Source organism: Morus notabilis, unplaced genomic scaffold (assembly GCF_000414095.1).
Source record: "Morus notabilis unplaced genomic scaffold, ASM41409v2 Scaffold812, whole genome shotgun sequence".
NCBI lineage: Eukaryota > Viridiplantae > Streptophyta > Magnoliopsida > Rosales > Moraceae > Morus > Morus notabilis.
In genome coordinates this window covers 284937-301583 of record NW_010361467.1, presented here as the reverse complement: position 1 = coordinate 301583, position 16647 = coordinate 284937, and the positions used below count along the sequence as shown (strand labels likewise).

General features: G+C 36.0%; 1 protein-coding gene across 1 annotated transcript; it reads right to left on the bottom strand.

Annotated features, from left to right (window-relative positions):
• Window positions 1-9825: 9825 nt before the first annotated feature.
• LOC21394733 (ABC transporter C family member 10) lies at window positions 9826-16289 on the bottom strand. Its single transcript, XM_010099578.2, has 12 exons — window positions 16215-16289; window positions 14026-16061; window positions 13550-13870; window positions 13382-13468; window positions 12398-12985; window positions 12152-12316; window positions 11691-11985; window positions 11335-11549; window positions 10898-11203; window positions 10728-10791; window positions 10409-10648; window positions 9826-10292 (listed from the first exon to the last, which is right to left on the bottom strand). The coding sequence occupies exons 2-12, from the start codon at window positions 16051-16053 to the stop codon at window positions 10180-10182; spliced, it is 4422 nt and encodes a 1473-aa protein (XP_010097880.1). The 5' UTR covers window positions 16054-16061; window positions 16215-16289; the 3' UTR covers window positions 9826-10179.
• Window positions 16290-16647: the final 358 nt, after the last annotated feature.

Sequence of the window (16647 nt, the reverse complement as noted above, 5' to 3'; positions counted from 1 at the left end):
AATCTATTAAAAAATAAAAACATAATAAGCAAATATCATAATCTCTTTCAAAATAATTAATCATGAATACTCTTTGAACATAATCATATAAAATTTCATAAGATAATAAACTTGCATAAATCACAATTCTGAACAAGTTATGTCAAATAGGTCTTATGATGCAGTTTTGAAAATGCTTTAACTCTACTTACTTAAATTGCGATCACAACTTTGCAAGCACAAACTAGCTGGTTGTGGGGAGCCTTCAATGTGCTAATTAACCTTTAAAAACCATAGCTTTCAAAAATCACATTCACATCATCATTTAACAAAACACATAACTGCACATTGTTACAAAAATATTCATAACAAATTAATCAAAACTCAAAATATTATGAGACCAGTGGCAAATAAAAGTAGACTTAAAACCCTCTTTTTAGAGCTACTACATGATAGGTTTCAGATTTTTTAAGCTAACCAAAAACAGCCTGAAATCTGGATTGAAGTATAATCTCGTCAGGAAAATGACAGTTTTTAGCTGAACTTATAAAATTCATAACTAAATGTAAAAAAATCCGTTTAGAGTGATTAAAAACTCACGTAAAGCTTGAGATGTATAATTTAATAGAAAAATATAAGATCAATCAAAATCATAAATATATATAGCACGAAAACAGAATCTACATAAGTTGTGCAGAGGACTTATATTTGAACATTTCATCAAATACTTAGCATGCAGATCTTAATCTTCAATGACCTACTCTCAAATACATGAATCATCATCCTAATAAGAGTTTATCTTCAAATAATCATCAATAATTTCAAACTAAAATCATTAATTTCACCCAGAAACCAATATTTGAACCAAAACCTCAAGAAACTCATTTTTTAAGGGTCTACAACCAACATGCATGATAAGCCACATCAAAAATCTGAATCTCAAATAGAATTTCAACATCTTAATCTCTAAAATCTTAGTTTCTAACATAAGAAAGAAGTTATCTCAAAGAAAAACTCATTCCCAAGTGAATAGAAGCTCAAAACCTTGATAGTTGTTTTAGGTTCTAGGTTGAAAAATGAGTTGAAATGGGCTGGTTGAGTTTTTAGCTCATTCTCTCTTGAAAACCTAGGTTTGATTCTGAGTTTTGGGTGAGAAAAGGAGTGAGAAGAGAGAAGAAAATGCTATGGTCAGAGTTCTAGGGAATTTTTCTGAAATAGACCCAAAAATGAAGCCTAAACTTGATAGAAACCAAACAAAAGTGAAAGTGACCTTATAGTAGGACAAGTGTTTAAGTTTTTCTAAACCTCTAAAAGCTGTCCTAACCTCATAAAATCAGCTCTAAAGTCTATTTGTCTTTTTCAATTAGGTGCCAAATGTTTACTCAAATTGCTAACATAACCTTTTTCTCACAAAAACTCAAAATAACAACTAAGTCCTCAACACATTTACATAAAATCATATTATGAAATATAAAATAATAATTCATCATTAAATGAATCATAGTAGAGGTAAAATGTCATATCAAATAATCATAATAAATATTATTTTTTCTTCATAAGTTTAGCACATTGAGTTCTCAAATCGAGTTAGTTGCATTGTACATTAAAATTGAAAACTTGATTAGCAAAGCTACAAGTTTAATAAAATCATATGATAGCTATAATAATAAAATATAATGCCAACAAATAACTTTGAGATAAATGGTAAATGTGATGCATGATTTTAATTTACTAAATTTATTTATTATTGACTTAAGACTTAATTAAATCTCAGATATTATAATTATTCCAATGTTTCCCACCAATTTTGCTTTCACTTAGTTGCTCCCTTCATATTAAAATTGGGAGCTATTTGTGTCATATTAGCATTCTACAGTTGATACACTTGGTAAATGTTTCCTTTGAAATAAGAAAATGCCTTATCATACAGCCAAAGACATCAAGTGAATGAGGGATATGATACTCCAATGCTCTTCACCAGTCTCGTTGCCGGTCATTTTTATTGCGAGTCGGCTTGTGATCCAACTTCTATTTGGTACCCAAGTGAGGAAAAAGGCTGTGAAGATGTTAGCATCATTCTCAATGTGAGTCAGCAGACTACGAATGAGACTAGTATTCCTTCACCAGCTTCGCGAAAAGTGAAACTTCTCTCTTCATTAACGTCATTGGTTCATCATACTCTACTACTTATCCTGATATAAAGTAAAAATTTGCTTAACAAACTCAAAAGATATATAAAGAAGTAAGGGTTTTACTGAACGCTTATGGTTTGTTTATATGAACATCAAGGCAATGAAATTTTACCATCTCAGATATTATAATTATTCCAATGTTTCCCACCAATTTTGCTTTCACTTAGTTGCTCCCTTCATATTAAAATTGGGAGCTATTTGTGTCATATTAGCATTCTACAGTTGATACACTTGGTAAATGTTTCCTTTGAAATAAGAAAATGCCTTATCATACAGCCAAAGACATCAAGTGAATGAGGGATATGATACTCCAATGCTCTTCACCAGTCTCGTTGCCGGTCATTTTTATTGCGAGTCGGCTTGTGATCCAACTTCTATTTGGTACCCAAGTGAGGAAAAAGGCTGTGAAGATGTTAGCATCATTCTCAATGTGAGTCAGCAGACTACGAATGAGACTAGTATTCCTTCACCAGCTTCGCGAAAAGTGAAACTTCTCTCTTCATTAACGTCATTGGTTCATCATACTCTACTACTTATCCTGATATAAAGTAAAAATTTGCTTAACAAACTCAAAAGATATATAAAGAAGTAAGGGTTTTACTGAACGCTTATGGTTTGTTTATATGAACATCAAGGCAATGAAATTTTACCATCGCTCATGGCAAGAACCATGGTGCAATCCATCACTGTAGGTATCCTGTGAGCTACTGTGATAACAGTGCAATCGGCAAATTCAGTTCTAATGGTTTTGTGTAGAATCATATCGGTTGCATTGTCGATGGATGCGGTTGCTTCATCAAGCACCAATATCTTACTTCTCCGCAGAAGAGCTCTTCCCAGACGGAACAATTGTCGCTGTCCCATACTCCAATTTGATCCATCATCCACAACTGAATAACAAATCACGGGTTATTCTTGGCCATCACAAGCAAATAAGCACAGTCAATTCTTAAAGTTGCAAAACATTACCTAAAAAGTCTAATCCCTCTTGCTTCTCCTGTACAGCTTCTCTAAGCTGACACTTTCTAAGAACCTGGAAAATCATGACATAAATTCATTAGCATCCAATTAGCTAAGATTACTATTGTCAGAAGGCTTTTTGCGCAACTCATGAAATAAAAGAGTTTAACGAACGTTACCTCCCATGTTTCTGTTGGTAACCGAATCGAATTCGGATGCGGAAGCGTGGCGGGAAGGCGGATCGTGTATAACAAAAATTTCATAAAATTTTTGAGATACTCTATAGATTATATTAATTTATGCACGAATAAATTAATCACATTAATTTATATGTCAAGAACTCAATTAAGAAAAATACTTGGAGGCTGACTCGGATGATAACTTGAGTTCTTTGACTACGAACAGTCCTTGCTCCAATCTTTGTGTTTAGAAAACCAAAGTCTTCCACGTCAATTTCTTGATTCCACGTAGACGTGTGTGTGGGCACACGTGAGACAAAAACAGGTTTCAAAAACACTCGAATTTCCACAAACACCAACGCATGCACGATGTGGAATTTTTTGGGAGAAAAAAATTTTCCTCTCTCTTCCTTTTGAGAAATTCGGCCACTCTCACAAATTAGGGCAGAAAATTGTTTTTCAAAAATTGTGTTCACAATTTTCTATCATTCTCATATTTAAAGAGTAGCAGTCAAACTTCAAAAAGGAATCAAATCTCTATCTCCTATTTTAATTTGGAACAAAAAATCTCCTACACCTTATCCCTTAAGTGGCCGGCCACCCTAGGGTTTTTATCCCTATGTGTGGCGCCAATTGCAGATAGGGAAGGAAGAGAAAATTATCATTTATCCTGCAGTCCAATTTTAATTCAAATTCAAATTCGAATTTAAGTTAAACTTAAATTAATTTGAATTCTAAATTGAACAACTTATCAAATAAGTTTAAAAGGATAAATTTAAATTATGTTCACAATTCAAATTCAAATTTAAATAATCACATTATTTAAATAATAATTAATTCTCAATTAATTATTTTTTGAGTATTTAATTTTAGAATTTCATAATTCTAAGATTCTCATTTTGTGGTGTGTGTCTGGTAGAATTACAAGGACGATGCGGGGACTTATGGACCTATAATCCCGAGCTCTAATAAAATTAATAATTAATTAAACACTTTAATTAATTTATTAATTCTATTAATTCCAATAGTTACTCCACTATAAACTTGGAATTGAACTCTCGAAATTATAGACATTAATTACTTCTAAACAAGATGTCAGATGTAGGACTTAGAGTACTCAGCCAACCTTAGAAATTATTATTTTTACTCTTCGGTAACAACAACATCATCTGCATCACAAGGTAAAACTAATGAGTAAAAACTCAGTAATTAGATTTCAAATAAAGTAAGTATCTAAAATCTTCATGGCTGACATCTTTTTGTTAAAAATTGTTTATAAACTTTCATACTTATTCTTAGTTTAGGTATAATACAGAACTTCGGTTCCAAGTAAGCCTCTCTATACAGGACATTCTCTAATTTTGGCCAATTCTCTTCTCTTAAACACTAAGCGGGATTTTTAGAATCTCTTTCTCTTGTGATCAACAAGAGACTTCTCACTAGCATTTTTTTCTAGATGTCTCAAAGAGACAATTTCTCTAATTTGGGGCACCGGTCCCTCGCACCCCTACTTGCCCAGCCTCTGATCCAGATACCATACCATAAAATCTCTTAAAACATAAAAAGATAATAAGCAAATATCATAATCTATTTCAAAATAATTAATCATGACTACTCTTTGAACATAATCAAATAAAAATTTCATAAGAGAATAAACTTGCATAAATCACAATTCTGAACAAGTTATGTCAAATAGGTCTTATGATGCAGTTTTGAAAATGCTTTAACTCTACTTACTTGAATTTCAATCACCATTTTGCAAGCACAAACTAGCTGGTTGTGGGGAGCCTTCAATGTGCTAATTAACTTTTAAAAACTATAGCTTTCAAAAATCACATTCATATCATCATGTAACAAAACACATAATTGCACATTGTTATAAAAATATTCATAACAAATTCATCAAAACTCAAAATATTATGAGACCAGTGACAAATAAAAGTAGACTCAAAATCCTCTTTTTAGAGCTACTACATGATAGGTTTCAGATTTTTTAAGCTAACCAAAAACAACCTGAAATCCGGATTGAAGTATAATCTCGTCAGGAAAATGACAGTTTTTAGCTGAACTTATAAAATTCATAACTAAATGTAGAAAAATCCGTTTAAAGTGATTAAAAACTCACGTAAAGCTTGAGATGTATAATTTAATAGAAAAATATAAGATCAATCAAAATCATAAATATATATAGCACAAAAACAAAATCTATATAAGTTGTACAGAGAACTTATATTTGAATATTTCATCAAATACTTATCATACAGATCTTAATCTTCAAAGACCCACTCTCAAATACATGAATCATCATCCTAATAAGAGTTTATCTTCAAATAATCATCAATAATATCAAGCTAAAATCATCAATTTCACCCAGAAACTAATATTTGAACCAAAACCTCAAGAAACTCATTTTTTAAGGGTATACGACCGACATGCATGATAAACCACATCAAAAATCTGAATCTCAAATAGGATTTCAACATCTTAATCACTGAAATCTTAGTTTTTAATATAAGAAAGAAGTTACCTCAAAGAAAAACTCGTTCCCAAGTGGATAGAAGCTCAAAATCTTGATAGTTGTTTTTGGTTCTAGGTTGAAAAACGAGTTGAAATGTGGTGGTTGAGTTTTTAGTTCATTCTCTCTTAAAAACCTAGGTTTGATTCTTAGTTTTGGGTGAGAAAAGGAGTGAGAAGAGAGAAGAAAATGCTATGGTCAGAGTTCTAAGGAATTTTGCTGAAATATACCAAAAAATGAAGTCTAAACTTGATTGAAACCAAACAAAAGTAAAGTGACCTTATAGTAGGACAAGTGTCTAGCTTTTTCTAAGCCTCTAACAGCTGTCATAACCTCATAAAATCAGCTATAAAGTCTATTTTCTTTTTCAATTAGGTGCCTAAAGTTCACTCAAATTGCTAACATAGCCCCTTTCTCATAAAAACTCAAAATAACAATTTATATGATAAAATATAAAATAATAATCCATCTTTAAGTAGTGGTGCAAGTTCGGGCGGCAAGCATGCCCGGTGCCCGAAAATTTTTGGGCACGGCGGGCAGGTGCCATTCGCCGCCCATCCGAGGTATTTTTCAGGCACGGGCTCGGGCAGCCCAAAAACATTCATTCGCCGGCTGCCCGCCGCCATGGAGAAGTCGTCCCCCGCCGTCCGCCAGATTTTTTTTGAATTTTCTGGCGTAACCCGAATGTGCCCGAATTTTTTTGACCGCTGCCCGAATTTTGCCCGTTGCCCGTTGTCCGAAATGCCCGAATTTTTTTTACCGTTAGCCCGAAATCCGCCAGAATTTTGAATACAACAGATCTTTTTACCCGAACCCGACCCGCCGCCCAATTTTTGCCCAAAAATTCAAACCCCAACGGCTATATTTTTTACCGTTGCCCGACCTGCCCGACTCGACCCGAGTGCCCAAAAATTTTACTAGCCGTTAGACCCGAATTTTTGGGGGAAATTTTTTTTTTTTCAAGCCAAAAATTTTCCTATAAATACAAAAAATTTTTTCATAAAATCCCCCCCCCCCCCCCAACCATTTTTCTCACCCCAAAACTCTCATTCTCTCTCAATTTCTCTCAATCTCTCTTAATCTCTCTCAAATCTCTCTCAAATCTCTCTTAATCTCTCTCAAAGCGCTCTCAATCTCTCTTATTTTTCATAATGGCTTCTTCTTGGTATGGTGGTGGTATTCGCCTTGGTGCCCAATTCAACATCGAAGAAGGGCAATTTCCTAATGTTTTTCAAACGCAAGAATCGCAAACTACGGAAAGAGTTGCTGAGGAAACTGCAAATCCGATCCTTGGTGGACGTATTAGAGGTCGGGGACATAATGGTGGTGGCACTGGTGGCCGTGGAGGAAAGGCAAGCGGTAGTGCTAGTGCAAGTGTTGTAAGTTCTAAGAAGAATTGCAAGCGTACCTCAGCAGTTTGGGAGCACTTCAAGACATTTGAGGAGGTCGACAATAATGGTAACATTAAATACATAGCTCAATGTAAATATTGTGGTGAGAAATTACAAGGTAATACTATTCACGACACTACCCACTTAAGAAGACACTCTGAAAAGTGTCTTCAAAAGCAAGGAGGCGGAACTGATCTCCGCCAAATGCAATTATCGTTTGACCGTCAAACCGGCGGTCTAAGCACGTGGAAATACAATCCGTAAGTTGATCGTATGGAAATGGCATGATTAATAGCCACATTAGATCAACCACTAAGTTTTACTAAACAAAGAAATTGGCAGCATTATATTAAAATTGTACATAATCCTAATGCACACTTTTTTTCTAAAACTACTCTTAGAAAAGATGCATTAAAATTATATAAACAAGAAAAGGAAGCATTAATCAACCTTCTACACTCTACTAGTAGTTGCGTTGTGTTAACGGTAGATATTTGGTCCGCCGTTGCCAACAAAGATTATTTAGCTGTAACCGGACATTATTATAAAGGTTTTGATCTTGATAAGAGAATCTTAGGTTTCAAATGTGTTATAGGATCACATACTGCAAATTTAATATATAACATAATTTTATCTGTTATTGATGAATATAGTTTAAGAGATAGAATAATGACCATAACATTAGATAATACAACTGCAACTACTAAAGCAATAGAACTTTTTGAAAATGATTTAAGTTTATTCGGTAATAATGATATATTTCACTAACGTTGTGCATGTCATATAATTATTTTAATAGTAAAATCCAGTTTAAAATCAATGTCAGGTCATATTAAAAGAATTAGAGATAACATTGCTTGGATTCAAGGTAGTAATCAAAGAATACAAGATTGGTTTTAGATTTCTACAAGCATGTAATCAAAATCCTAAAGCATTAGCCTTAGATATGCCCATGTGATGGAACTCCAGTTATATAATGTTTGAACAATGCATCCCCTATAAATATGCTATAACAAATTATGTTAGTGCAAAATTAGGACCAGGATTTATAGATGAAACTGATTGGTAAGTTGCCGAACTCTTGTATAAATTTTTAGGTAGATTTCACGAAGTTACCTTAAAGCTTAGTGAAACTTATTACCCAACGTCACCATTAGCATTAGGAGAACTTTTAAGAATGTCTATTTTATTTAGTGAATTTATGACACACGAGGTTTTAGGAGTTCCTATCACCTCTATGGAAAAGAAGTTTAAGAAATATTGGTCTAAATTACCCGTGTTGTATGGTTTCGGTGTTATTTTCGACCCTAGATTAAAATTAGAAGGTTTAGAAAGTGGATTAGATAACTTAGGTGAATTTTTAGCTATCGACACTACTGACTAATTTCCTATTATAAAGGAAAAAATATTTTCTCTCTATATCTCTTACGAAAGTAGGCTTAGAAACACACCTCATGTTGAACAACCGCAACAACGAGATGCCAATCCACATTCATTCTTGAATGTTTTGGGTTGTCTAAGAAGAAGAAGAAGACGACGACTCAATATCAAGAAGAATCTGGGAGTGGATCTTCGTCAAGAGGTGGCGGCAACAGCGGCGGATTCAACGAGTTAATGACATACCTGAGTGAGGGCTTAGTTGTAGACAGTAGTGAAATGTTTGATTTAGTTCAGTGGTGCAGGGCACGAGCATTAACTTGGCCGATCCTAACACGACTAGTAATGGATATTTTTTCAATCCCGGTCTCCACTGTTGCAGCCGAACAAGCATTCAGTACAACTGGCCGAATACTTGAAGAACGGAGAAACGCATTGCAACATGGTATTGTTGAAGTTTTGGTGTGCATCAAGGATTGGGATCGTTCCGACCAATGCTTACACGATACAATCTCACCGGCAAGCCAAGAATGGATCGACGAGTTTAATAGACTAACTTTTACTTTTCAAGATGATTCTTCTGCTTCAAATTAAATTTTATTATTGTAATTTGTAAATATTTATTTACTTTGTAATTTCTAATTTGTATAGTGTTATTGTAATCTTGTATAGACTTTGTAAGTTCGTCAAATTTGTAATTCGTCCCACAATGATTGCACTCTTTTTTTCTTACCAAGTTTTTATCCCAATTGGATTTTTCTTAGTAAGGTTTTTAACGAGACAATCATGAATTATAAATTTAAAAATCAATGAATAAATAATTTTTTTTTATATAGTTCATGTGTTCATTTCAAATTTTAAATTGTAATATATATATAATATATATATACACATTATAATTATACAAATGCAATATAAAAATATAATATAAAAAAAAGTTTAAAAATTCAGGCATCCAGTCGGGCATCGGGCAGCCCGACCAGGCACGGGCAGCCACCTCCTGCCCGAAGCCCGTCCAAGGTGAAATTCGGGTCGGGTCGGACAGCCTGAATTTTCGGGCAGTTCAGGTTCGGTACTAGGCAAAAATTCAGACTTTTCGGTGGTCGCGGGCGGCCCGTCCAAAATTTCAGCACTGGCTATAAGTTTAATAAAATTATATGATAGCTATAATAATAAAATATAATGCCAACAAATAATCTTAAGATAAATAGTAAATGTGATGCATGATTTTAATTTATTAAATTTATTTATTATTGACTTAAAGACTTAATTAAATCTTGAATATTACAACTATTCCATTGTTTTCCACCAATTTTGCTTTCACTTAGTTGCTCCCCTCATATTAAAATTGGGACCTATTTATGTCATATTAGCATTCTACAGTTGATACACTTGGTAAATGTTTCCTTTGAAATAAGAAACTGCCTTATCATACAGCCAAAGACATCAAGAGAATGGAGGATATGATACTCCAATGCTCTTCACCAGTCTCGTTGCTGGTCGTTTTTATTGCAAGTCGGCTTGTGATCCAACTTCTATTTGGTACCCAAGTGAGGAAAAAGGCTGTGAAGATGTTAGCATCATTCTCAATGTGAGTCAGCAGACTGCGAATGAGACCAGTATTCCTTCACCAGCTTCGCGAAAAGTGAATCTTCTCTCTTCATTAATGTCATTGGTTCATCATACTCTACTACTTGTCCTGAAATAAAGTAAAAATTTGCTTAACAAACTCAAAAGATATATAAAGATGTAAGGAATGGTTTTACTGAACGCTTATGGTTTGTTTATATGAACATCAAGGCAATGAAATTTTACCATCGCTCATGGCAAGAACCATGGTGCAATCCATCACTGTAGGTATCCTGTGAGCTACTGTGATAACAGTGCAATCGGCAAATTCAGTTCTAATGGTTTTCTGCAGAATCATATCGGTTGCATTGTCGATGGATGCGGTTGCTTCATCAAGCACCAATATCCGACTTCTCCGCAAAAGAGCTCTTCCCAGACAGAACAATTGTCGCTGTCCCATACTCCAATTTGATCCATCATCCACAACTGAATAACAAAGCACGGTTTATTACTGGCCATCACAAGCAAATAAGCACTGCCAATTTTTAAAGTTGCAAAACATTACCAAAAGAGTCTAATCCCTCTTGCTTCTCCTGAACAGCTTCTCTAAGCTGACACTTTCCAAGAACCTGGAAAATCATGACATAAATTCATTAGCATCCAATTAGCCAAGAGTACTACTGTCAGAAGGCTTTTTGCGCAACTCATAAAATAAAAGAGTTTAACGAACGTTACCTCCCATATTTCTTGATCGGAATGTTGAGATAAGGGGTCCAAATTGTATCTCACAGTCCCATTGAAAAGAGTAGGATCTTGAGGTATGATTCCAAAACGTGACCTAAGATCATGAAGTCCAACTGTGGAGATATCAATGCCATCTACGATGATCTTCCCTCCGGTTGGCTCCACCAGACGAAACAAAGCCCCGATTAAAGTAGTCTTCCCACTGCCAGTCCGACCGACTATACCAATCTTGTGCCCTCCTGCAAATGTGCAACTGATCCCCCGAAGAACGAGCGGCGTATGCGGCCTATATCTGATCTGTTTTTTTTTTTTTTTTCACATCAATATTCTCAGTACATCTGCAATTCTTCTATCAATAGAGAGTGTGGGTGTGTGTGTGTGTGGTTTTTTTTTTTTTTTTAATCTCAAAAGTCAAAAGAGTACTTTACCTGCAAATCACGTATCTCAACTTTACCCACACTAGGCCAGCTGGCCGGGGGACGATTTTCTTCAATCACTTCAGGTGCTTCACTTGGTACGTACATGTATTGGTTAAGTCTTTCTACTGAAATGATGTAATTTGCTATAGTGCATTGGTTTTGAATAGAAAACACAAGGGACATGTTCAATGAAAGGCCATAAGAAAGTGCCATTCCAACGAACCCTGCAGTAACGGAAGTAATTCTCACATACATTAGACCATTTTTCACCAAATATATGCAAAACTATTTCTATGTAAACGGACGTACTAATTATAAGAAGATAGTTAAAGGGCACCAAGAAAGCGAAATCGTGAAATACTGACCCGAGCTAAACGTTTCAGGAGGAAGGAGGACCATGCACAATGCTGCAGAAGCAAGAACTGTTGCACTGAGTGTTTCTAACCGTTGGATTAGCCATTCATTTGCTGCAAAACTGTGAAAAAATGGACTGGCATTTACGTCGATGAGTTCTAGGTTCTTCATGAAGAACCTCTCCTCCTCCTCGAAGGCTCTAATCGTTGTCACTCCCGCCACAGACTCGGCAAGATGGTTCGCTACCAATGACTTTGTTGTACCGTTGATCCGCATTAGCTCTTTAGCAGTTTTAAAGTAATATTTCTGTTGATTAAAAGTAGTTATATCTATCAATCTTTCTTGTTTATGAGAAAAATAAACAAAACAGCAAAATCCCTTCCCCAAAAGAAGATGTTCTAGTAGTAAACCAAGACGAATGGCTTTCTTTCCTTTAAGAAGTGAATCATGAGACGACTATTTATTGCATTACCTGTAATCTAAATGCGAGATAAACTGTTGGTAATGAGACAAACAAGACTTGCCAGGTGATAACAGCTAGGACACCAAGATTTGCAACAGCATTTGTGGAAGCCCCAAGAGCAAACATTAAGCTAAATGGGATATCAAGATCAACTATACTGAGATCGACTGAAACCTATATAGGAACAAAGGAAAACACAAGTGTTAGTTTCAGAATCTTCTATCTGTAATCATATCTTGTGTTCCAGATTCTTACCCGGCTAAGTATCCTTCCCAAAGGTGTGGAGTCATAGAACGACATGGGTGCTCGAAAAAGGGAATTTAGTAGTTGCGAGAACAGAGACTTCGATGATGTAATACCCAAAACAACTACACCAAGGGATCTGAAAAACAAAAACATCACAGAGGAAAGTCCGATCACCAAGTAAACCACGATCAATCGCAGCATGCTGACATGAGGGTTGTCGACATTAGCAGCCATCCAAGAGTTCTGTAGTATCTGACCAATCACGAATATAAGGTGACACAGAGCGGCTATGGTGAAGTAGAAGTAGCCTTTGTTCTGATTCAGGTATTGCTTGTAAGGCTTGAACCCGATGTCTCCTACTTCTCTTTCTTCTTGCTTAATCAGTTGATCACCTTTAGGCGCTTTAAATTGATTATCTACGTAGCTCTTCTTAATCTCTTTACCAGGTGTTCCTTGTTTCTCAGTAGGACTTATGTTTGCAAGTCTTTCGGAACCAGCAGTCTCTTTGTGTGCATTCACGAGGTCCTGAAATTCTTGGCTTGAGGACAGTAACTGATGGTAGGGAGCTGCTTGTAAGATTTCCCCATCAGACATTAACTGTCACAAAATCAAATGTTAACCAAAGTTCTTATGTTGAACTGGCAAACATAATCACCAAAAACTAACCTATCCTATCATTTATAAAAATGTTGAGTTCCGCGTTGTGTTTTTAGGGATGCTACACATATTCCCTTTGTTTAACAACTCGTGTTAAGATAATAACATACATGCTGCAAATCGTGTTAAATACATTCCCCAGAAATCGTGTTAAAGTTATTCCTCCGGGAAGGACTTGACATGATTTGTAAAACATAAGGGCTAAGTACAATATTTTTGCAAACATAGGGTGTAGCGCAACATTTCGACAAAACATAAGGGATGTTTTTGTTATTATTTCTGAATAGTAACATAATTGGATAATATCAAGTTTTGTAGAAGCGGAAAAAGACTAACCAAGACACAGTCAAAGGCAGGCAGGAAATCAACTTGATGGGTCACAAGCAGGACAGCCTTCTCCGAAAGAGCTTCCATAACATATTCCTGCCAAAAAGTAAGAAGGTTTTCGCTTTAGGCTAGAAAGCAAGAACGTAGATACTGAAGTTGCAAGGTAAATATGATTACATTAAATAAGCTGGTAGCAGTGTGTGCATCAACGGCACTGAATGGATCATCCAAGATATAGATATCGGCATTCTGATAAAGTGCGCGAGCAAGTTGGATTCGCTGTTTCTGACCACCACTCAGGTTTACTCCTCGCTCCCCTATTTCAGTCAGGTCACCATAAGGGAGCAACTCAAAGTCCTTCACCAGTGAACATCTCTCGAGCGTTTCCCGGTATCTCTGACCATCCATATGGGAGCCAAACAAAATGTTGTCCTTTATTGTACCCGTCTGAATCCATGCTGTTTGAGAAACATAGGCAATCTTTCCATATACTTGAATCTGTAAAGCCAAATTTAGAAGCAAGATTACAATAACTATTAGTTTCTTTCACAAAGAAAAGATGAGATAGATAAAAGTGGTGAAGCAGGATAAGAAGATAATAACTAGTAGGTATAATAAAAAAATAAAAATAAAAAATAAAAAAAAGAACCTACATTTCCTTGAATAAGTGGAACTTCATGAAGAATTGCTGCAAGAAGGGTTGATTTCCCCGAGCCAACTTCTCCGCATACAGCGATTTTTTCTTTGGAGCCAACCTCTAAGTTTATGTTTCTCAAAGTTGGTTTTGCTAAATTCTCTTCCCATGAGAAATTAGCCGATTTAATAACAACGGCCTTGTTTGAACTCTGCAGGTTGCACTTTTGACGGATTCTTGCAGTCTGCAGCTCTGGTGCCTCAAGGAACTTTACAATACGTGTCAATGCAACGTTTGCTTGAATCACCACCGCAATAACATCAGGTATAGATCTAATGGGGTCCTGAACAAGCCGCAGAGTCGCCACAAAAGTGAAGACATTACTGGCATGAAGAGGAACTTTGAGAAAATAGCATGTTCCAAAGGTTGCAGCCGAGATTAAAACAGGTGATGACCAGAAGAGGAAGGTATAATACGCTTTTCGCAGCTGCACCGCCGATAACCATTTCTCCTCCACCTTCCTCAAAGTTTCTATAACATTCTTGAAATGAGTTTCCCACGCGTATAACTTAAGTACCTTCATGTTCACAAGAGCCTCTGCCGTAGCCTTTAGTCTTTCATCTTGTGCCGTCATAAGCTTAGTCTGAAACTTGTGCTGCAACTTAGCGAGCGGAGTGTTGCTAAGCACCGTTAGGAGTATCGCCACCAAGGCTGCTATTGTGGCCAGTCCGACCGCATGGAAAAGAATTACCAACGCAATGCAGAGTTGAAGGCTAGTCGTCCAAGTTTGATGGAACCAAAATGGGAATTCTCCAATTCTATAGGCATCCACAGTAACATAATTCATTATCTCTCCACTAGAGTGGTTCAACTTAGCAGCATTAGACAATCTCAATTGCTTCTTGTAAATGGCTGCAGTGAGCAAAGACCGAACTTTCAGACCAATAAGTCTGCTTCTGAAGTACCACTGTCTCTGTGCTATGGATTCGAGGTTTTTCGCGAAGAAAAGTGCAATGGCCAATACATAACCTTCATACTTAAAACTCTGCTTCCCCTCAGCAACCAAAATGAAGGCATTAAGGAGCAAAGGACCAGCAGAGAGAGTCAAAACCTTTAGTAAAGCAAAGAACCCGGATAAGAAAATATCTTTCCAGTGGCACAAAATTATTGACTTCAACATTGATGGCTGAGAAGAAGGATCCTTTTGTTTCTGTTTCTCCAACAGCTCCAAAAACGTCGTGTAACAACTTTCTGCTCTATCCGCTTCGCGCAGCCTCGGGATATCTTCATCCTCGAGTGTTTTCTCGCTACCTCTTTTCATCAACGGATTCAACCACCAAAATGACAGTTTGTTCAAAGATCCAGCTTTGGCAAACGGGGTAACGAAATCGCTTTTATCGTCGTGGCCATTAGCCTGGCCATTCAAAGGCGTGTAAAGACCATTGTGGCCCGTATTCTCATCACCAGTCTCTACATGTTTAGAATCCTTGTAAGCACATAAGAGTAACAAGATGGCCCCTGGTAGAGATAAAACATCTAGAGCTATCTTTATTGTTACTTGTTTGCTCAAAATCGCGGCGAACAAAGACAGAACACAGACAAATCCAGCAAACAAGGCTGCAAGAATGGACAACAGCAGGACCGACACTCTCGGAAGCTGCTTTGCCTTAATACTCACGGTTAAGCCCACAAACGACCAAGTGAAGCCTTGAAACAGTGTCAGCAGCCACCAGTTTAACGGCAAAGCTGTGTGGGATTTCCTCAGCTTCTCTTCCAAAATCCAGATTCCTTGGAACAAGTACACAATCCCGAGACAGCCGTTTACGACGGCGGAAACTACTTGTAAAGTAGAACAACCTTGAAACCGAGGTGGGATTTGAACAGATTTTGAGGATGATTTGTGGATTATGGTGAACAACAGCATGACCAAAAGCACAACATTGAAACAGATTATCAAAGCCTGGCTTGTGCATGATGAAGGATGGCTCAGAAATTCAGATAGTGAAAAACCAGATTCACCACAGAACATTGTCCACATATCCTCCATAATCGAAGCTGCATATTAAACAACAAACATTATACAACAAAGATGGTTTATATTCGTCTGTTAATCCTAAAAGAACCCAGAAATCATAATAAACTATAGAGTGGAAAATATAATATAATGAGAAGCCAAAAAATGAAACGTGAAATATTGTGATTTTGTACCTGAATTTGCCTAAGAACAGGAAGTCGCTCCTATTCTTAGGCCACAGCTAATATTAGTTTCTACGAAAAAGAGTCCAGTTTTCTTTTTCACTAATGTTTAAAGGCTTGAAATTACAAAAGCAAAACCGCCTTTTGCTAACAGTTTTTGGAGTACGTGTGAAAGAGATAGAGGTCAAGAAAACCGTCTCCATTATTTTAAGAAAATAGATAAATAAAATAAACCATAGGAAATAAAATAACTTAGATTATGTAGTTGAACATTAATTTTAAAATATATATATATATATAGCTTACCTCAAGATCCACACAGATATTAATAAATTTCTCGAAAGAATGACTCAGAAAATAAAATAACGTAAATTATGTAGTTGAACATTTACTCCCCAATATAAAAAATTCACATCAAGATCTCAGTAGCACCCAAAAAAAATAA

Excerpts from the sequence above, each read along its gene's own strand:
- LOC21394733 (XM_010099578.2), bottom strand. The coding sequence starts at position 16,053 with ATGGAGGATATGTGGACAATGTTCTGTGGTGAATCTGGTTTTTCACTA. Across the intron at positions 11,550-11,690 it reads TCCTGAAACGTTTAGCTCGG|GGTTCGTTGGAATGGCACTT; the intron begins GTCAGTATTTCA and ends CCGTTACTGCAG. Across the intron at positions 10,792-10,897 it reads CCGATCAAGAAATATGGGAG|GTTCTTGGAAAGTGTCAGCT; the intron begins GTAACGTTCGTT and ends ATGATTTTCCAG.